The 22,671-nt window shown below is 43.2% G+C and overlaps 1 protein-coding gene across 5 annotated transcripts in view; it reads right to left on the bottom strand.

The window, feature by feature from the left end:
* Window positions 1-22,671, bottom strand: part of Jarid2 (Jumonji, AT rich interactive domain 2) — a 98,173-nt gene that overhangs the window by 55,068 nt on the left and 20,434 nt on the right. For 4 of the 5 annotated variants that reach the window (XR_013310977.1, XM_077647788.1, XM_077647786.1 and 1 more), the window contains exons 4-10: window positions 18,211-18,515; window positions 13,971-16,637; window positions 12,903-12,973; window positions 7,642-7,723; window positions 7,394-7,519; window positions 5,040-5,243; window positions 187-270 (exon numbers count right to left, since the gene is read on the bottom strand). Coding sequence is in view for 4 of the 5 variants with exons in the window: in XM_077647788.1 (XP_077503914.1) it covers window positions 187-270; window positions 5,040-5,243; window positions 7,394-7,519; window positions 7,642-7,723; window positions 12,903-12,973; window positions 13,971-16,637; window positions 18,211-18,515 (3,539 nt within the window). In the remaining variant the exon portion in view is untranslated. The remainder of the gene's footprint in view (window positions 1-186; window positions 271-5,039; window positions 5,244-7,393; window positions 7,520-7,641; window positions 7,724-12,902; window positions 12,974-13,970; window positions 16,638-18,210; window positions 18,516-22,671) is intronic. The other variant, XM_077647787.1, reaches the window with a different exon arrangement.

Below are 22,671 nucleotides of genomic sequence, written 5' to 3'. Positions count from 1 at the left end.
CATGAATAAATGACATGACCCACCGGTGACCCATGATGCTGTGAACGTGTAATAAAAGCAGCTCGAGGTCCCACAGCCACTTCCAATAGCAAATTACATTTAGTAACATTCACAACCATTACACATTACAAATTCAACAACTACAAAGTGCAAGCAAAGTAAAGAGTGTGTGAGAGAAGTTGGTGCCTTGCGTGTGTTGCTTTGGTCCGTCCATGCTGGCGGTTGCTTCATGCGTCCATGCGAACCAAGACTGGCAAAGTGCCTTGACACCTTCACAAAGCAAGAGCAGACATAAAAAAAAATAAGAGAGTTAATTTTAACACAGTTAATAAAACAGTCCAAGAGTGTGTCATGCTATGCATGCGGCATTTCAGGGGAAAAAAAGGCTTCTTTGGTGTCATAAAACTAGTAAAAGCAAGAAAATTTTTTCTGCAAAACATGAAACGCCTTCTTTCTTTGGTGCTTCAATCAGGCAAGACACCAAGAAAAAATGCAACAATCAACCCTACTTAAAAGAAATACATCAGTCTGAAATGAGATGGCATCACAATCAGTAGCATATGCTTTTAAAAATAGTGAAATATACTCCATCTAAACAAGCCACACAGGCATCAGTGTGTGAACCGTACTACTGCAGGCACAAACCTGCATGCTAACAGGCTGTGCACACACAGGTGGCTGCAAAGGTTGAAAAAATATGGGTGCCATGAAAAGGTTAGATCTTCCAACATGTGCATAGCCAGGAATTGCACAGTGTGCCACAGCAGTTCCGTGCACAAGTACAGACTCCATCTTGTATATTTTGAATGCATGAGCTGGCCTTGGGGATATCGTATTTTTAAAGCTGCACATTTACAACACCACATCAATGTGGTACCTGCTGCAGTGACACATTGACCATGGTATTCGGCTGGCCAGCCCAAGGTAGGGGGTCCTATCCCGCCTAAAGTGGTCACATTATGGTGGAAGCGAAGTGTAAACAAGCCCAGGTGCTGTGTGCTGTCAGTGCATGTTTAAGAGCCTCAGGCAGTTTAAATTAATCAAGGGCCCTCCACTATGGTGCCTCTCATAGCTCAGATGCAGCTCCGTGACATTAAACCCCACATACCACCACCTACAACCCATTTTGAAAACCTTTGCAATCGCCTGTACCACGGGGCATTTTGCCTTGCCTATCTGGCTCACAAGTGAGTGCATTTCAGCCATACATTTCAGTGACATGCAATGCGCTTTCAGAAGTGGTTTGCACAGCTTTATGCATGCAGCAACAGCCCTCCTGGCACAGCCTTATTTCCAATTGCACAGTTCACACAGCAGCATGTTGCACAAAGAGTTCAAATGCTGATTGGTGGCGGTTAAAAACTGCAGACTGCATATCTCTGGAAAACCATGCCCGATTTCATTCCAAAAATGGTACCTCAGATGATTATTCTGTTCTTATATTGATTTTTCAAAACTCAAGGCACTTATTTTAGGTTTAATAAGTAACCAAGTTCACATAATACTGCAATAACTGTAATTAAGCCTCATGTCCACAGCCTACATGAAACAAAAATTAAGAGCGCATTATCCTGCGCAACTCAACTCCAAAGCAAACAGCAAGCTAAACATCTACACAGCAAAGTGAAGCACCACTGCGTTCTACATTCCTTAGCCAACTCCAAAAACAAGTTGCCACATCTAGAAAAACACCATTTTCATTAATGCCTGCTCTTTGACATTAAAAACATGAACAACAGAAATACCCCAATCAGGAAGTTAAGTACTCATGGAGTTCTAAAGAACACCAAGAAATGCTGATATATAGTAGCACGCAATAACTGCTCTTTCTTTTTCGAAAAGGCATATTACAGAAGCATATGCCAGGCGATACAAACATCACGCCAATTAACACTTCTAAGCTGCCAGTTATTAACAAAAAAAAAATGTTCTTGACGCATGCCAAAGCAAGTGGATATCAGTTAGAAAATGTTACAATGCAGGCAAACAACCCATGCAAAAGCGTCCTGTGACGAATCACACAAACAGCATGAATTCCAAAATACGAGATGCACATGCACAGAGGCTAAATAAATGAAACAAGACAGCTTATTTACGACACACAGCTGTGCAATGCTTGATGGAGCAATGAAATAAGACACATAAATCATTCTCAGATTTGGCGAGTAGCAGGAATCTTCAGTATGAATGAAGCTTGAGCAGAAGCAAGTATTCTGCTTTCGCTAAGTTGCACTGTGAACTGCTTGTCGCCTTCAGGGCACGGCACCTATTAACCAGAGTCTTCTGGATAAATGGATTGATTGCCAGCATGTTTGATCACCATGTTGTTGCACAGCCATGTTGCCTGCGTAGGTGTGTTGTGCAACTGACGTCGCATAAACAAACTCTGTACAAACCAGCCACATAAGGTGTCAAGGGGTGCCTCACTTGATTATAACACTTAAAAAGCTCTAGTGGCAAGTCAATACACTGCCACAGTTGGCAACAACTGTTTCTTTTAATTATGTGCCTTTGCTGAAATGCCTTTGTGCATGGGCCTCGAGTGGAAATGTGCCCGTGTTTAGATACGTTCTCTGCAGCTTCTACAGATGATGCATTACAAATATTTCTGATAATGAAAAAGTTAACTATTCATATGCGTAAAAAACACACATAAATATCCTTTTTTCTTTCAAATACACGCACTGAAGCAAGACTGATCCTCAGGTGAGACAGCACAGATTATGCAACATGTGAAACGTTCACTAAGATGTGCATATTATATGACCTTACCCAATGTTGACATCTCTAATGAACCCCTGTCTGCAGTCATTACGGCATTTATCAGAGTGAAGTACAATTCTAGTACAGCTCACCATGAGGCACTTTTATATGTTAATGTTAGGCATAGTTTAACCTCTTCAGTTAAAAAAAAAAAAGGGACCCTTGCACAAACCAATAATTTCTTTGTTCTTGATAGGAGCTGCTCACATGTGTGCACCTCAATGTAAGCATGTGAATTAAACTGCACCCTTTACAAAGCTATTCCTGAATGAGCTCAGGAGCATGCACAATGTGACTACATATATGTGGACCTTTCGAACACAATCAAGTCAACTAACTCAGAAGAAAGCCCCAAAAGGACATGTCTGCTCATTTGTTTTTTGCACCATGAGTGGTGGCTTGACAAGACTGTAGCACAGTTGTAGCCTTGCTTAGAATATATTTAGTTCTACAAAGCTTGTCTGGAGGGTATCCATCCCGATTTACCATCTCCGAAACCCGTGGTTTCAAGCTAACTCCTCGTATAAGCACCTGCTAGGAAGGACCCTTAATGTGCAGCCGCAGCAGTGGCTCAGTGGTCATGGTGCGCGGCCGCTGACCCGAAAGACACAGGCTCGATCCCGGCCGCAGTGGTCAGGCAAAATGCTAAAGGTCCATGTACTGTGCAATGTCAGTGCAGGTTAGAGAACCCCAGGTGGTCGAAATTTCCCAAGCTTTTCACTACGATGTCCCTCATAGCCCAAGTCGATTTGGGACGTCAAAAACCCATAAACCATAAACCTTAACGTGCACGTATGAGTCTTACTCTCCTTTTGGCCTATTCAATGAATAGAGAAATGGCGCTGAATAAGATGATGTGCAGTGTTTGTGTTGCATTCAGAACGGTGGGGCAACTTGATCAATGCATCTACATCAACATCGGTAAGCAAACCCGGACGCATTTCGATGCAGGTGAAATGCAAAATGCGCCAGTGTGCTGTGCGATGTCAGTGCACGTTATAAAGATCCCCAGGTGGTCGAAATTATTCCACAGCCCTCCACTACGGCACCTTTCTTCCTTTATTCTCTCATCATGGGTAGAAAACAGCCTGAACAAACAAAAAACTGAGATGAGGAAACATACAAGTGGTCTTTGTGTCTCGGTCTTGCCCTAGTCTTTCATCCGTTCACGCTGTTTTCTACCAAAAATAAACACATACCAACTAGCCCAACTATCATTCTACTACAGTGTATTTCTTCTCTCATTCCGTCACTTATCCCTTTTCTTATGGTGCGGTTCAGGTGTCCATAGAGATGTGAGGCAGATACTGCGCCATTTCCTTTCCTCAAAAACCAATTTTACAATTTTCGATCCCTGAACCAGTGACACCAGAATTTTATCTGCAGTTCACTCCAGGCATTGTCCCAGAAAGCCTTGAGAATTATTTAAACAGGTTCTGAACATCCAAAGTAGAAATTAAAAAATCTTAAATTCACTGATCAAACTACTAAGCTACGTATATGAATGCAACACTGCCTCTGCACACTCCCAATTCCAATGGCACCTAAGCCAATGGCTGATCGAGCAGAAAAAAAGGACTGATTACTGATGCATGCAAATGCAGTAATATTCCCTGTAGAAAACAGAAAACTGATGTGCAAGCCAAGCAGACTATCAAATCTGATCAGATACCAAACGGACAGACCTTGTATGCTTCCTGCACAATAACACAGAATAAGCAGTTACTTTCTATATTCTTCACAGAATTACAGTCCACAATCAATAGATGTAAAACAAAAAGCCTGTGCTCAGTCAAGATGAAGCAGAATATGACAGACTTAGCACTGGCATAAGCAGCGCTGTGAAGTGCAGGTAGGACACAAAAAGAAATCAAGCAACCCTTACAATTTTAATCACACACCTACCATAAATGAACACAGCACAAACAAGTCTCATTTTGCACCATTTCAGTCTTGTGCACAACCTAATATGCCAGAAAATGGCCAATCTGTCACCAATACATTTTTTTTCAAAGCTTCTGTTACCGGCGTTTTCCAAAAATCTCTCAATTTATTTTTACTGTTTTCTAAGAGCTCGAATCAAGAACCTCACTTCAAGCTGAATTCACACAACAAACTTTCCGGTTCTAAGTGACTCCCCTGCAGTGAAAGTTACAAAAATCAAGATATCGCTGCCCAGAAATTCAAAGGTGACAGCTACCAAGTGTAAACGTAGTGCGAAAGTAACCAGCAAAAATTGGAAGAAGGTTAAATTATCAGTGCGTACAATGGATTACCTTTGCAACACATTCATTACTGAACTCCTCCTCCTCATCTTCATCTGCTGATGTAGATGACGGTTCACTGTCAGCAGCCATTTGTCGTTCCCTGTCTGCAAGTACTTCAAGTTCTATGGCTTTCTTTTCATCAGCTGACAAAAGGTCATAGGGCAGGACAAACTTGCAGTAGGCATCATCCACTTTTGACACTCTGTCTTGCGCCTGCCCACCCCCCCCCCCCCACAATAAAAAGCCTTAATGCTTCATGTCTCAGTAACAAGAAAGGGAAAAGCAACACAGCTTTAGACAGCACAAAAGACGATAATGTAAATAAGTATGGGACAAGAAGACAGAGAAAAGATGAGCACTGACAAGAAAATGGCGTTTGTAGTAGAAAACAGGAAAATATATACAAAGAAAAGCACACAATCAGTTTCCAAGACACTTACCTTTTTGTTTTCAATTACAATGCATTTCTAGCCACCAATCATCTCCATCAATCCTTTCAAGAGGCTGCGAAAGCGTGCCTGCCATAGGAATATCTCAGTATGACAACTTATATTTTGGTGCTCACTTTGTAAAAGAATAGTACAACCTTTGTCCTTAAATTTTCAAGACTGATTTATTTTATTTTCTACAAATGATTCCCAAAAACAAATGTTGGCACTTATGTGTAGCGCAATCTTTCCGGACTAACCTGAACTATTTATGTTAATTGCTGTGGCAGCCGCTAGATGGCATTACATGTAGAAAAATAAGTTGTCACTAGTCACCTGCGCATTCTACTATGAGTGAATGTGGAGAGATGGACGTCCACCTCGAGCAGCATGCAAACATAAATTCTGTGTGAAGCTTGGCAAGACAGCCACACCGACGTATGAGCTCTTTCGTGACGCTTGTGGCAGCGAGACATTATCGCGGGCGCGACTTTTCAAGTGGCGCAAGAGGTTCGTTTCGGGGAGAACGTCGGTGGAAGACGACACAAAGCAGGGGTGCCCTTCAACATCATGGAATGAAAACAACATGGCTCGGATCAGGAAAATCGTACAGCAAGACCGCACCATTGCAGTCCACATGCTATCAGATCTTCTTGACATTAGTAAGACAACATGCCACCAAATTTTGCGTGAGAACTTGAAGAAACGAAGGCTTGTGCCGCACTTCCTCAAAAGGGCCAGAAGGTCACGGCGGGCATCAGTGAGCGCTGATTTGCTCTCCGAGGCAGAGAAGGATGCTGCATTCGTTGACAGCATCATTGCTGAAGACGAAACATGGTGTTGAAAAATATGATCCTCAAACAAAGAGGCAGAGCACCAAATGGTGGTCCACAAGCACTCCAGCCTCAAGAAAGGTGCGGTGACAGAAGACCAAAACAAAGACGATGCTGATAGTATTTTTTTTCAATGCCAGAGGTGTCATACACCACGAGTTCGTCCCACAAGGGCAGACGGTGAATCAGGAGTTTTTATATCCGCATGCTCCAACATATGCGTGGCGTACTGCAACGCTGTCGCCCTGACTTATGGGCACCTGGACAATGGAGCCTTCGCCACGACAACGCAAGGCCGCACACTGCTCTCATCGTGACAAAATTTCTCACCAAGCACAGCATTACTGTACTTCCCCATTCGCCATACTCGCCTGACCTCTCCCTATGTGATTTTTTTCCTGTTTCCTCGTGTGAAGAGAGCCCTAAAAGGTCGCAGGATGGGGAGCGTGGAGGCCATCAAAGACGCCACGACAAAGGAGCTGACAGCCCTGCCGAAAGGAGCATTCTCCAACTGTTTCCAAGACCTCAAGAAGCGTTGGAAGCTGTGTATAGACTGCAAGGGAGACTATTTCAAAGGGGTGGTTTTAATGGACTCAGTTTCGGAACTTATGGACAAAGGTTTTAATTATGTCGAGCTATTAATAATGCGAGTTTTTTTTTTTTTCGTACAATCAGTAGACAAGGTATGTGACAGAACTGGTCAAGCCCCGAAAGCTGTTGTAGCACCATCAGTGCCAGTCAATTTATCAGATAGTGCAGGAAACTGATAACACTGAGATAATAAAAGTATGTGCTGCACAAATGACAGCAGAAGTGGAGGCAACAGACACTGCTTTATCGTATAACCAAAAGCCAAACTGGGCACTGGAATGGCACACCACTCCAGCATCAGTTAGTCACGAAGTCTTTTATAGGTGACATTTTCTTTTGTACAGTTGCATTTATGAGGTAGCCCATTACGTTAACTTCCATGCGAAGCAGACTAGCTGCCAAAAAAGCTACGCTATGCCCAGTCGCACGCAATACATGGTTACATATAAATGGTGAAAAATGCATTTACAATATAGGTCAGACAATGTGGCAGCTGCCAACAAAGACTCACAGCTTTGGGAATGTGCATGGCATCAGCTACTCTGTGCCATTTCTTCTTTTCCATCACTTGCTGAATGCCACCAAAGTTCTGTACCGTGTGGTAAAGATAAGACAGGTCCAGCTCTATGCCGCCAATCTGAAATATTATGACAGAAAGTCTGCATGATGAATGGTTTCTGTAGCTAAAGCTTAAAATGGGCTGAGATCGACACATATTCAAAGTTTCCTCAAATGGGGGGAAAAGGAAGAAAGGATTACCAGGGGTGGCTGGTCATCAGTGATGCCTTGTTTAGTGAAGCAGCGTTTAATGCACGCTGTGTGCTGCACATTTGGGCCCCATCTGTGCAAAAATGAACAGAGATAATACCATAAACATTTTCAGCCATAAAGAAATCATTTTGGCCAGTTAAAACAGCCATGTTATGGCTACCTAGGTGAATATGTAAGTCAGCAATTATAAACTCATAGTTAAAATAAGCTTACTTAGTGTAACACCAAGATGTGAGCACCTAGAATACTGTATTTATTAGCTATACATCAAAAGATTTAAAATACACACAAGTGACACTTTTGCCATCATTAGCTTTTCAATCCCTCAATTTCAATTCCTTTATGAAGCCTGTACCACACACTTAGCCCATTATAATGGGCTGGCTGATACTAGCCACAGATGGCAGAGGGTGTTGCAAATGGGTCGCAAGCCCCAATGGTAGCGTTGGCCTGGCGGCCTGGGGCACAGCTGGAAACATCCGAAGGTCCTGGCAAAGGATGAGTCGACTGCCAACCGAACAACTTGTTTATTCTGGCATCGCAAAAGAGCAGCCGGTCAGGGCGACCATGTTACTCGACGGAAGGAATCGAAGTCTCTCTTTGGCGTCCGGGGCAGCTGCTTTTATACCCACGGAGTCGAGGGCAAGAAGGAACGGCTCGGGATGAGTCGCACTAGACGGCGACGCACGGACATGTTGAGACGTGAAGTGACGCGTCCGCCGGGCCGGCGCCGGTCAGACCTCCTCGCCTCCCAGTTGGGGAGCTCCTCTCCCCGGCTGCCGCGCTTTGACAAGCGTGGGCACCAACATGCACACACACATACACGCACACACGACGACACGTGGCATTGAAACCTGCCTGGACGCGCTTGGCGGGAGGCATTGCGGCAGCACTGAACGGGTCCAAATGACCGCCACTTTGAACGAAGCCCCGGCGTCCGTTGCATCCGCGCCGGCTATACCGCGCGTCGTAGGCGAAACGTAACAAGGGCTAGGCTAATAGGGGATCACTGTCCACCACTGCGCTAAAATCGAGACTCCATCAAGTACAAGGGCTTGGCTACTGAAAATAATGCTGCAAATCATCGGCACTACTTGACAACCTAAATCGTTACCGGCAACATTAAAATCAATGACCAAGCTTTCCATGGCACTTCTTTATCTACCATTAACATATGCGATACCTTACTGTGACATCATTAGCTACATCGTGAAATGCACACAACACTTCAGACACCACCATATAAAATTATTAGGGTTGTGTGAATATATAAAATTTTGAACATGGATCGAATGCGAACACGAAGAAAAAAATGTCTTTGAATATCAAATACATGTTCAGTATGGAAAAAAATTTCAGAAAAAGATAAATAGGCAAATGCTGTCGTCATTCCTTTTTTTCGAAATAGTGTATGGTCTTTGCAATTGAAATAAAAATCAGGCTGACTCAGCACCATACAAAAAAACCAACACGTCAAGCAGCACCATGACAAACACCATGGCAAGCAGAGAACTGTATACTGCTTAATTAGACAGCACAACAGCATGCAACTTGTAATGTGGTCGTGCAAAACGAGTAAACAAAATGAAATCCATAAATCGACACATGACTCGCAACTAAAGATAACCTGATGGGTAGTAAAACCTCATTAATACTCATTAATTTGGATTTCAAGGAGCCGGGAGGAGATGCTGGTTGAGTTATAAATAGGCGTTTGACGACTTTTCGGTTAAAAAAAAAGGCGCCAAATTTAGCTATCGAAATTCGGTTTTAACCGAAACAAGTCAGCAATCTTGGCATGCAAGACCTAACTTGAGTTACACTCAAGTCAAAGATGAAAGTGAAGCAAGAGGCGCGAGGTGACAGTGCATTGTTGGATAAGCAGCGCAGTTGTGTGATTTGAGATATTGCTCAGCTAGCTGACACGGCTCTGCAAACCGGGAAGCACCACTTCCTCACCATCTGCTAGCTAAGCACTGCTTGTTCACTATTGTCACCTGCTTAGAGTAGTTAACTGGTTAAGTAGAATTTTCAAATACAGGTAGGACATTGACATGAAACCATGCATGAGCATCACAAAAAAGCATGTTCTGGCTACCGTGACGATTCAGCAGCAGTTCCATTGCTGCCATCAACACACAGACCACGTGATGTCCTGCCCTTTCTCGCAACCTGGCGCAACAACCCAATGGTAACATATCAACCTAGTCCCACTCGCATTTTTGTCTGGTGGCTATACCATTTAATAAGGGCACAGGGTAGGCTAAAATTTAAAAAAAAATCGATTTTTGGTTTTTTGCTTTTATTGAATTCCCAGTCCTCCCTCAACAATATGCAATGCCCCACATGCTTCTCCGCGTTTTCACTGAGCTAAAACAACCAAGTTTTTGGAACCATGTAGCGAGTGGCAGGGCTCCATTTTGTGGACCCGGTACAACCTGGATGTCAATTACGTTTCTGCTCCAAACATAATTTATCCAGAATAACAACTATACTTTTTTCGAAGCTGAACTTATTTTATAAACCAGTCTGGGACCATAAATGTATGTGGTATTATTTACTGAACACTGGTGGTCAACACTGGTTGTGGTGGTGGTTTTTTTTTATTTACTGAACACTGGTGGCCACGTGTGAGATGTGTGGGAGACTGACTATTTCGTTGACAAGATACAAACCTATTATGGCTTAGCTATAAGAATAAACGTTGGAGATCCGGAGACAATGCAGAAAGCTGTTTGGGCATCCTAATTTCATACACTGTCTACCGATAAGGCCCCAAGTCATGTGCTCTGCCAGAAAGACGCTGCCACTTGGTGTGCCTACAAAAGGGCACAGTTGGCAAAGGAATCATTTGTGCATAAGGAATACTTGCCTCCTGCAGTCCTTCATGCCATGAAGCCAATTTTCCAACAATTAGCTCAGTCAGAGCTACTCAAAAGGTGCCTTCACGGGAGTGCCTTCACGGGAAGACTCAAAGTGCCAACGAATCTCTCAACCATTTATGTAGGAGTGTGCATCGTAAAATGTGTTCCTTGTCATGGAGACGCTCATAATTGCAACTTTAGACGCTGTTCTAATGTTCAGCTAAGTCTGCATGGCCAGCGTTAACATCCTGGAGGCGTTTGGGATATCGCCAGGGTGCAACACTGCAATGTTGTTAGGGTTGATGGACCGCCGGCGAGAGTGTATCGCCAAGAGAGATGTGGAACAGATGACAAAACAAGCCAGGCAAGCAAAACGACAAGCAAAGAAGCGACAAACTGGCCATAGTGAAAACTACATGGCTGGGAGCTATTAAATAAATCCTTCAGTGCATCGCGCAAGTGAGCAAAAATGAAATAAACGTGTTTTTTTCTTTAAACCTCAATATCTCGAAATGACTTTTTTTTGTTACATTTTGCCCCTTAATTATAAAACCCAGAGAAGCCAGAACGCTAATTTTTTTCCTGCATAAACTAAACAGCAGTGCCAAGCTACTGAACTAGGATTATTCCGATGCATTTGTTATTTTAGTTTTGAGAAACGATTTTCTTGTGAAAAAACAATAAAACATTGATGCTTTCGGAAAAAATTGCAAAATTGTTTCTAACTGACACACAATTGTTAACCTATCTCAGTGACCTGATGACATAAGCGGAAATAAAATAAAATAAACCTCAAAGAGCTAAGTCCATTAGTTCCTGAGACAACGGGTCATACATATGCCCCAAAATACATGGGAGCTATAGAGTCTACCCTGTGTCCTTAACTTGCATTACTTTTTTATTGACAATAACAATTCCTCTTACAAGCACAGCTCCTACTACCACCATGTGCAGGTTAATTAGTGGTAAATAAGCTATTCATGCTGACAAAAATGCTGAGACAGACTCTAAGTGACTTTTGACCACACAGGATTGCCACATTAGATCACTTAAAAAAAGTCAGTAATTAATTCATCAAAAATACATATTCGCTAGAAAAAAAAATGCAACTTGTGTTTAAAATAAACACCAAAAATGTCTGCTAGTTATAAAATCCTCCCTCCCCAGGGAAAAAAAAGAAAAAGTGAGAAACTGCCAAACATGCCAAAACGCAGTGAAGCCTCGTAAGCGAGTTCAATGTGCCATGCAATAGGTAGGATTTTTACATGATTGCTTGCCCTGCTGGTGACACCTTAACTCTGTCCCCTTTTGCGAGCCCCATGCAAAATTGTGCAAATGGGCTTTCTCACATATCATAGTTGACCAAAACAAGATAGCAAAGCTCATGCTAAACGAGCTATCAAGGCGACAGGACGAGCGCCATGGGTGTAGGCGTTAAGTACCCAAACCATTATGAAAGGATCAAACAAAAAACTGCACGCTTTCAAATTGTGATTGTTCGAAGTGGACGGTCGGCTATCTTGTTCTCATCACTTGTGATATAGGTATGTGGGAAAGCCCACTTAAAGAATTTTGGATGAGGTCCAAGCCTAGCAGCATCCTGATGTCATCTGTCCACGCGATACACGATGGAGAAGAAAACAAAGAGAGTGCCTTTGCACAATTTCCCTGGCACTTTGAACTCAATGTTCGGATAATTTGCCCAGATATTGTGGTTTTGTCACGGCCAGATTTATAAGGCGGCGTGGTATTCGACTGCTGCTGAATAATTTAAAGAATCTCGAATATCAATTTCTCAAATCAAATATGAACAGAGCAAGAAACATACAATTTGTAATTTCAAATATTTACACACCACTAAAAAATATTTATTCTGGACTCAAGGCAACAGTGACTGCTAATGAGTACCGCATTAATTCAACAGCAAAAAAATAAAACGTAAAACAGAAGCCAGCAAAATTAACTGCTTAAACTGACGCGAAGCAAGTCAAAACTTCAACACTGCACATCGTGCAAAATCCCAGTACCGAAAAATATATGAATTTATCAGCTTCACTGATATCAGCTTCACTGATATCAGCTTCATGATGCAGTGGTCCCTTATATATAAAACTGTATTACAACACCAGCAACTGAATGAATGGCCTTCTAAATTTTCAGATAATTGCAAAGCTTTGATAGCCAACAAAAACAAACTGTCTCAAGATCAGCAGCACAAGTAGAGAAGGTCAATTCAGATGTTCAATACAGCTAAATTCTGCACACATTGTACAGGCCTGACGGAATGCCAAAGCTTGTACACAACCAGTTCACTGTTTATCACTACTGTGGTAGTTTTCACAATGTGTTTTACTATCCATTACGTCAAAGAAGTAAAAAAGTTACCTTGACAGCATTTTGTGGATGTACTGATTATATGCTGTGAACCGCATGTCATCGAACACCTTGCACTCAGGCTGAAAAAAAAAAGAGGGGGCAATGCTGTTGCAAAGCCTGCAGGCAAATAGCAAAACAAGTGTTGCAATAATACAGGGCTGCCTGTATGGCGTCCAGATACCTACACAACGATTTCAGGCACACAATGGAAAGTTGCGGTCACCTTTAAACAAAGGGGAAGAAGAGCTGGGCCTGAATGAATGTCTCCAAGCCGAGATAAAAGAACCTTTTTTGCACCGCATTTGAAATTATGCAAACCTGACCATTACGAGTTTCGATAACACATGCAGTGTAGCAACAGGTCAACTAACTGATCTGCACTAAAAAACCACTGGTGCCTGGAGCTAGAGCAGTCACCACAATTTTGCAGCTGCAACACAAAAATTCAACAAGAGAAAAACACACAAGAGCAAACAAGTGCCTATTAACAAGCCATACTTAGTAGAGGAAACACAGCAAACCTGGACTACCTGCAAAATAATCATGGTGTGCAAACCAGTTATGTACAGAAGCAACAGAAGAAAAAAAAAAGGCATTACACTAATTCTACACAACCACCTTTCTACATGTGAAATGGAGCTTTCCTTATGACAGATTAGGGGCTGCTATACTTTTTTTTTTTAACCCATACATATGCAGCATGCAGTAACTGAAAAAACTGTTTATTCCTGAAGTAGCATTTTTTTTTTTACTTCTTAACAATGCAAGTAAAGTAGTTACTCATGTGAAAGCAGTGTAGATGTGATACCAGCTGACAAAGCATGTCCTATGCTCTAGTCATTAGCAATACTGAGATAACGTGGCAGAACAAGTTTTACTTGAAAGAAAAAAACGGCATGCCAGCGAAAACACAAGGACGCACACACAAGAAAAAGGTGGTACACACACGGACAGACGCTTTCTTGCGTAAGCGTCCTTGTGGTTTTGCTGGCACGCCGTTTTTTCAAGTTTAGCATGCATCAACTGGCCCAACAGCTAACGCTATTGCAGAACAAGTTTTGAAATCACAATAAATACCTGGAAAGATGGAGGCAATATGATTCTGCAGATGCCAAACTTCTCTGCCTCTGGTCGTATTTTGGAGATGTAGCTAATAGGATCCCGCATTTCATCAGCTGTAGGCCTGTAGGTAGGAGCAGCCACAAGGCATGCAGGGTCGTTCTCACTTGGAAACTTCTTGCTGTCTAATGGGGTCAGCTTGGCCCTCCTGGGCTCATCTGATGCTGTTTTGCTCCTCTTGGATGGCCCAGGCTTAGGTACCGGAGCCACTCTGGCCGGAGAGAATTTGGGAGCCCTTGTAACACTTGCCCTAGATCCAAGAGTAGGATTGAGTGAGCCATGCCTTTGCAATATCCTTCCTTTGTCTAGTGCAGCACTCCTCTTAGCAGCACTAGACAAAGAAGGAGGAGCCACCTTGTCTTCTGGAGCTCCTTTTCCTGCTGTGAGCCTTGCACCATGCACAGATGTGGAACTGTGAGCCTGCTTAGAGCTAAGCCTTGTGGTGCTCTCAGAAGACAAGCCCAGGCCTGCACTTCCTGCCCTTGTATCTGGCTTTGTAGTGGAATTTGAGGGAGATGCAGACTTTTGTACTGGCAATGCTGAAGATTTTGATTTTGGCGATGCGGGCAATGACTTCTGGGTTTCGAGGCTAAGTTGTTCTTCTACAGCGCTTGTTTCTGAGCCAGTAAACGACAGCCTCCTGGCAGTTCTTGACACGGCCTCAAGACCAGCAACACTGCTTGGTGCATCTGTATCACAGACAGCTGTCTGTGTTCCAACAGACACCTCTTCCGGTGTGGCAACAAGCTCCTCAGGCGTTGAGGTTGCAAGCAAAGTCATGCCTTCATCACTTGTGTTTGTTGAAGCATCTATTTTAGATGGCGTATCATCACGCTTAAGAAGATTTAGGCCCCCTTCAAAAGATGCTGACCGGCCATCTCGAGTGCCAAGAAGCATTGCACCAGTCACATTTTCATCAAAAGCACCAGAGAACTCACTTGTCATTAAACTTTGGATTTCTTGTGCACTACCAAAGCTCAATCGACATGACATAACCTGTGAGATTTCACCTGCAAGGGCATCTAAGGCCTCCACACCTCCAGACATGGATTCTAGATCATCGAAATCTCCTCGAGTATCAAGAGGGTCTCCGGCAGCGTCAGCAATCGTTTCCGAGAGTGATGACGGAGATGGTTCTGAAAAACTCTCAGAAACGAGGCTATTTTTAAAAAACCTCGAGTTGTCAATTTCAGGAAGCTTATTTTTGTCCTTGACTGAAGCTGCTTTTTTACGAGAAAGCATGCCAGTCACTGGCGGGGTCACAACCCCAGATTTTTGAGCAGACCCTGACTTATGCTGTTTCGAATGACAGTCTTTTTCTGTTGCAGAGAGAACCTTTTTTTCTGACAGACGCCCTGCCACTTTGATGAGAGGTTCATCATCACTGTCTGAAAACAAATGACTTGATGCATTGCTGGCACTGACTTCTACTTTGCGCCTTTTCGTAGCAATAGCTTTTTGTGTTTTTTCAGAAGCTCCAATGATGGCTTTGTGAGTTTCACGCTTGCACTTTGTAGCAGTTGCGTCACTCCTTTGCCTTAAGCTCCGCATATCACTTGTACCTTCAGAGGAAACCCTACGGGTAGATCGTTTTAACGTGCCATCGTTCTGACTAAATACTGTGACCTTCTTAAGCTTTTGCTGTGCTGCTGCTGAGCTTGCTTTGGAAGACACTTGCGGCAGCTCACTGCTCCTTGTCAAAGGTACCTTTAATTTGGTAGACTTGGCTGCAAGCCCCTCTGCTTTCTTTTTTGCAACTGTGCCACCAAAGCGCCCTGCTCCACGTTTTGTTGGTAGAGCTAGGACCAAAGGATATTCTTTGACAGGGCCAAGGCTTCGAGTCTTGCGCCTAAACATTGTACATCTAGTGCGTTTACGAACAGCTGATGTAGGCCTCATCCTTGTTGTGGCACGATTGAGCAGCTTGCGAGCAATAACTGATGTTGGTTTTTTCTTCGTAGTAGTTGAAACAGTAACTTTACTTTTTGGTTTTTGTGATGCATTATGAGTCTTACTTCCTGTGGCACGAGACCTTGGCTGAACGGCAATGAGAGGTGATCTCGGAGGAGATAATGGGGATAGGTCTTTTTCACTCTCGGACTCATAGTCTACAATTGGTGGAACCATTTTAGCTTTGCGTAAATGCGGTGTGATCCCTACAGAGCGCCTCCGTGTCACAACGCCTGTTCCTGAACTTGCCATGATGGGCAACCGTAGACCAGCCGCTATACGTGGATGAAGGCGCGTTAGCTGGACACTCAGTTGTCTTTTTAGCACCAGTCGGTTCTTTGCAGCCATTTCTTCATCTCTGCCAGACACAGAGTGGCGGTTAGGCAATGCACTGCCTAACTGTTCCCTGGATTTCACACATGAAGATTTTACTGCTCTTTTTGAACCTGAGTGAACACCTCCACGTACAGCTCGTGACCTAAGAGCATGTCCTCCATCATGACCTAAAGCTGACTGCTTTCTGGATGGCCCAGTTTGTAGTGCGATCCTCCGCTGCTTGTACTTTTCTTGTAGTGCTGTCAAGTTTCCATTCGGCTTGCTAAGACACTTTGAAATGCTGCCTGGCTTAAGTGTATCCTTAGACTTTTCAGGTACAATCTTCCGTTTGTCCATTTTCTGAAAACAGGTGCAGAGAAAAATAGCGCAGGCATCTTTACTTTCTCACAATAACCTACAAGTAAAAGTCAGCAGTGACTAAAAGCAACAAAAGAAAATATCAAAAGTAATGGCAGCAATTCCATAGTTGATGATGATGAATTTCTTATGGCGCAAGGGCATCTGAGGCCAAAGAGCGCCATGGCACAAGGTTTTTCGTCTACACAAGGTGGGGTCAAAGACCCATTTCCCAAGCATTGCACCCCAAATAAGCCGAGCACCAGACCAAGGGAAAGCTTGTACCCACTGTATCATTGGTGGGTGCCCGGCGGCACTGGGGATTGACCCCAAAAGCTCCCGCACGCGAGGTGGATGCTCAACCACTAGGCCACCGCTGCGGTGCTCCACAGTTAAAGACATGTAGCCCAAGAGGCTTCTGCTTTGCCTGTAACACCTTTATACAAGAAAACTGCCATCAAAAATATTTATTACCAATGAAACCATGGCATCTAAAAGAAAAACTTATCTGAAATGTTTCGGCTTATCAAATTTCATAATTCACACAACCTACCATGCACCAGTTGAAAAGATGCTGCACTGTTTTTTTTTTTTTTAGAACTGTAACGAAAGCAGTTCCTCCTACCTTAAAATATGTAAGGTGAAAGAATTATTTGGGCATTATGGCATTAAGACATAAGGTATGTTGAGTTCACACAAAGTATAGTTGAGTCCCGCTCCAACAAACATTTTTACCATTGAAATATTTCAGATTCGCTGTCAGAAAACCATACGAGATAATACAATTAATTTCCCCCAAAACAAACACTTCCGGAGCAGGGTTCCGCTTCAGCAAAATTTTTGTGAAGTAAAAGTGAACTTTAAAAATCTATTTTGCAATGCAAAAACATAAGGCCACCAATTGGCCACCAATCACCTCCAAAAATAATCAACTGTACTGAAAAAAAAAAAAACTGTTATGCAGTTAGAACAAAATAGGCAAAAGGTGCTTGGATGAACACAAATAGATTCACTAAGTACAGCCAATAAAATGAAAGGGAAGTGAAGAAATGCCAGTGGAGGGCTTTTCGCATTTAGCGCGGTCCACTGTCACACAGTTGATTCTTTCACAGTCCGCTGCCTCTAGCTTACTGAAATTGTAAATATCTATGCACGAGAAGTCACTGTAGGCGCTATCGTTAAGGTCAAAATCACCACGTTAAGGTCAAAATCACCACCACCTGAGCTTGAACAATCATCACAAACCGGTAAACCAAGTTTGTGTCTTCCATCGCTGCCAGTGAAGGATGCTATGATTGAAACTGATAAGAGATAGGGAAAATTTTTTTCAGGTTCTCTGAATTTCATAGCAGCAGGGTTCAACTTTACCTCATGAAAATCAAACTCTGTACGCTATTTTTTCCCAAAACACAACCAGGCAACCAGCAAATTAAGTGGGTGCACAAATCATTAGTACACCTCATGTAAAGTACTTTCTTGTATGGCTGATCTGCCCTCTACCAGCATGCACAAATATGCAAACAGACAAACCCACTGCTAACACAAGCAACAAAAATGCATCGAAATGTATAATCACCTTGGCAGTGGCAGACCGGCTTGACCTTTGCTCACTTGCTTGCTTTTCTTCCCCAGACTCAGGCCTGAAAGGCCGTCGGTCTTGCTTTGGCACGCGTGTAGCAGCCCGCTGAGCTGTAGTACGCACATCGGCAGGAACAGTGCCCCAAAGTGCACCTGCACTGGCTCCTCTATCTCTGTACTCAGCAGTAGTTGATGCTAGGGAAGCATCCATTTCAGGACTGCTACTTCGGTCTGAAGAGGAAGATGAACCAGGAAATGCTGTCCCACTCATAAAGTCAAGAGCAGGTGGAAGAGCAGCCGTGCCTGAAAGGTGCACAGGCATGTACAGCTTCATATCAGAGAACTCAAAGCATAAAGAACTGTTTACTATTAAGTAGTGGGTGCACATTACATCAGGAAAAAGTAATCAGTGATGTACCAACATCACTTTTTCATCACAAGAAATTATTTACCTCATCAAAAAATTCAAATTTTGCTATCAAGTATTAGTTGCCTGAACCATCGACACATGTAACAGTTAATCATGTTAGAATGGCCTCAGATATGTGGCACAAGTCACACTACGACAGGTGCAGAAGGACCTGGAAGTAGTGCTTCACGTTGCCTGCCACGTCACTTTAATGCACGGCCACAACGAATGTACTGGCGCACCTAAGAGTGCAGCAACATACTTGCATGTTTACCCTATGAGTTCATCCCGCTGTACTTCACAAGCTTGAAGAAACATTAAAGTGACCGGTTGCATGTTGGCTAAACAAGACTAACAGTCACTTGCTTTCATAGAGAAGTGGCTGAGCCGCATACAAGAGCTGAACAGTATGCTATTGATATCTGCAGTATTTTTCCATCTTCCCACAAGCATCGGAGCATTTTGATGTAGTTGGGCTAAGCCTAAAGGGATCACCTTCTAAGAGGCCCCATCTATATTGTAAAGTGTGTTACAAAGTATCTGCACAGGGGTCTTAATGACACTCCTCGCAACAATAAAATTAATGAGGATGAAGTTGACCGTCACTGAAACATTTCCACACCATCGAGAAATCATGCTATACCTCGTGTTCTACTCTTCACAACTACCGTATCATTGCCTCCTAGAGGACGTGATGACCGTATATACTCGTGTAAGGGCCGCACCAACTTGGCAGTCGCTAATTTAAAAAAAAAAAAAGAAATGTCAACCAGAACTGTTTCATGTGCGCATAATTTTTCCCCATAGTACGTTCCGCTGGGAGAAAAGACGAGATAACTGCCTGCCGCACTCGGTACGACCATGGATGTGTCGTCCCGCGTGCCGGACTCTGCTGGAACCACGAACACACGGTGCCTCAGCGCTGCAAACTCTTAAGCGCTCGGCGTTGGTACCAGAAAAGACAAAAAGTCATGCTGCACAAAAGTTTGAATGGGGTGAAGCACATTAGTGGCGCATTTCCTAGCGGCGACATGCCGTCTGCCAGGCTCGGGCGATGTATTAGCGCGCCGTTCGCCCGGTATCGCTAGGCCTAGTGTGCTCGCATCAAAGCTGCAGCGAAAATGCATTGAATCTAGTTATATTTAATCATAAAAGATCCTAACCTTGTTACCAGTTTATCATCACGCAAAAACCTCTCATTAAAATGAATGTATAATTTATTTCCGCATGGCCTTCGACAATGAGGCACGCAGAAAAACAGGCCAGTCAAAGGCCCCCCCCGCACTGATGGACGCGGGTCGCACGCTGGAGAGCCGCTCTGAACAGTCGGCCAAGGCATACTGTCAGTCGAGCGCCTGATCTTCGGGAGATGTTCATAACTTCGAATTACGTGCCGTTCACCATTAAAGTGATTTAGCACCCTGTTTTACTCCTTACTTTGGGTGGTTAATTCGCGCCACTCTTCGGGCGCGCGTCTTATCGTCTATACTTTCAATGCACTGCGTATTTAAAGGATTTGCCAGAGCAGCGCTAATTCATCATAAAAATTCGTGTTGCAGCACAAACTTCAGGACGTGTAATTGGGGTTCCGCTGTAGTTGCAAAAAAATTACGGAAAAATGCCGGTCCCGTGTAACGGCCGCAACCTGTCATTGGTCAAGGAGCAGGAGTATGTTTGGAGAAGATTCCAGGCGAGATCTTTCCTAAGTCCCCATATACGCAGCAAAATATATCCGCAAGAGGTGAAGCCGGAGTGTAAATGGTGTAGGGATCCAGCGACATATGATCATATCCTGCGGGGATGCAAGAAAGAGTCGCCCCCTGTGGCTCTGCTGCAATATCCTTCCCTTGAGCAGTGGGAGGCCATGTTGGCCAACTCAGACCCGGCCGTCCAGGTCCGGGCCGTCGAGTGGGCCACCCAGGTCGCCGTCAGTCGAGGACTAATAGCCATCTAGCACGGAAACATCTACAAGCGCTTTTGACAAAACACAGTTTTCCCACCACCACGTCAAAAGCACGAAAAAAAAAAGTTCAGCCCTTACACAAGTACATACGGTATATTTCCAAATGCATTCCAATAATGTATGTTTGCGCATTGTAATACATCAAACTATAGCTTACTGGTTATACTTCTTAATGAAAAAAAAAAAAAGCCAGAGCTGTGTGTGCAAAACTTCTTGAAAATTTATTGGTTAAATATGCTGGTAACACAAAAAAAGAATACAAGCACAACAAAAGTAAGCCGCAGCACTAAGCCAAAATTTGAGTACAAAAAAAATTGAAATACACAAAACGTTGCAAATGTTCTTAGCTACCATTCTTGTTTTTTTCACGTTAGGGAATAAGACTTCTGTGCCACGAGATAAAGCAGCTGCATGAGGACATAAATTGGATGTAGATACGAGATGTGCTGCACATTACACTTGTAGCGAGTTCTGCTCTTGCTTTTTTTTATAACAGAGTTTGCAGTTCAGGAGGGTGGCAAATGGGTTCTATAGGTGAAAAGAGGGCACGGCCTTCCTTGACATCATCATAATGAAAAACCTGCTGGCGCATTTGGTAAAATATGTTAGCATTACGTTGCAAAGACCCTAAAGCACCAAACAAAACCACTCACATCTTTTAGAAATTAAGCTCACTAAATAAAATAAAACATGAATGGTAAAACAAAACGTGCGCGCACGCTGATGTTCCAGGCCTATGAAACAAAGTCTCACAATCGGAACTGAAATCCGACCATTCCACATGGTTGTCTAACTCATCACTGTTGCTGTAATAAAAAAATAGAGAGCGTAAGATTCAACAAAAGTGCACAGTGTAGCCTTTCGCCTCTGAAGAGTACACCGTGAACCGGACACCATGATAATCGATCAGCGGACTGCGTCCAGTCAGTCTCATTATTCACGTCACCTCCTTGCGTTAGAAAATGAAAAAACAAAACTGAAACCAAAAAGATGGTATTACAGAAGCAAACCACATGGCGCAGCTTGTCCGGAAGTGCAGACGAATTTTTGGCGGCAGGTTCAAAACGACGGTCACATATAACTGATGGCCTATGGCGCGGTAGCGAAAGAGTTAAGGGGAGATGCAGGTCTCGAAATGGTAACAAAATGCGAAATGTTGAAAACGAGCAAAAAAGATGCGTTCACAAGAAGAAGGTGTAGAAAGGACGATATCCAGCATCGTCCTGTCTGCTTCTTCCTCTTGTGAACGCGTCTTTTCTGCTAGTTTTTTTCCCATAAGCATGCCCCAACTGGCCCATCAAGCTACGCTTCTTCAAAAAATGCAAAAATTTCGATTTTTCAATAATGGCATATTTGGGTTCAATTTACTCTAAAGTACCTACCTACCAAGTTTCAAGGTCTAATTCGACCTCCAGTTACGAAAAAAAAAAATGATATATTTGATTCCTCCAAAGCACTGAAATGGCAATTTCGTAGCAAAATGTGGCAGACCTTCACACCCGTAGCTTCTCACAACTGTGTTCCCTATGCCCTATGGCCACTTGTTTGAGAACTGCCACTCTTCCCTACATCCTGGCGTCACTCATTATCGTGAAGTTCTTTCAGAATGTCTGCATTCTGAGGCCTCTATAACCACCTCCGAATGGCTGGCACGTGCACTTGAAATCCGATTTTCTACACTTTGTGTATTTTTCCAACATGACTATCCTTATGGAAGTTTTTTTATGTTTTCGTGGTGCAATTTCAATTAAACTTATACTGCTGAATTCAGAAAGAACTGAACTATGGAGCTATGCTATTTTTTTGTACCTCAGTTGAACATATCAAATTTTGTGACCAATAATGTCACCTAATTATATTTCATAATTATGGTTCTTTGACAAAATTGAACATTTTTATATGATGTTGTATCTCAATAACAGTATAAACAGCATAGCTTTGTATGGCAGGTATTTGGCTACAGCTGCATTCCAATCGGAACCAAAAATTATTGAGGGAAGGTGGCTCAATGACCCATAAGAAATTACCTAATTACGCTTCAGTTATTTTTCCATAATATGAGAACTGATCGAGATATACTGAAACTA

Source organism: Amblyomma americanum, chromosome 1 (assembly GCF_052857255.1).
Source record: "Amblyomma americanum isolate KBUSLIRL-KWMA chromosome 1, ASM5285725v1, whole genome shotgun sequence".
In the NCBI taxonomy this organism is placed as follows: Eukaryota; Metazoa; Arthropoda; class Arachnida; order Ixodida; family Ixodidae; genus Amblyomma; species Amblyomma americanum.
This window is presented reverse-complemented; position numbering and strand designations above follow the sequence as displayed.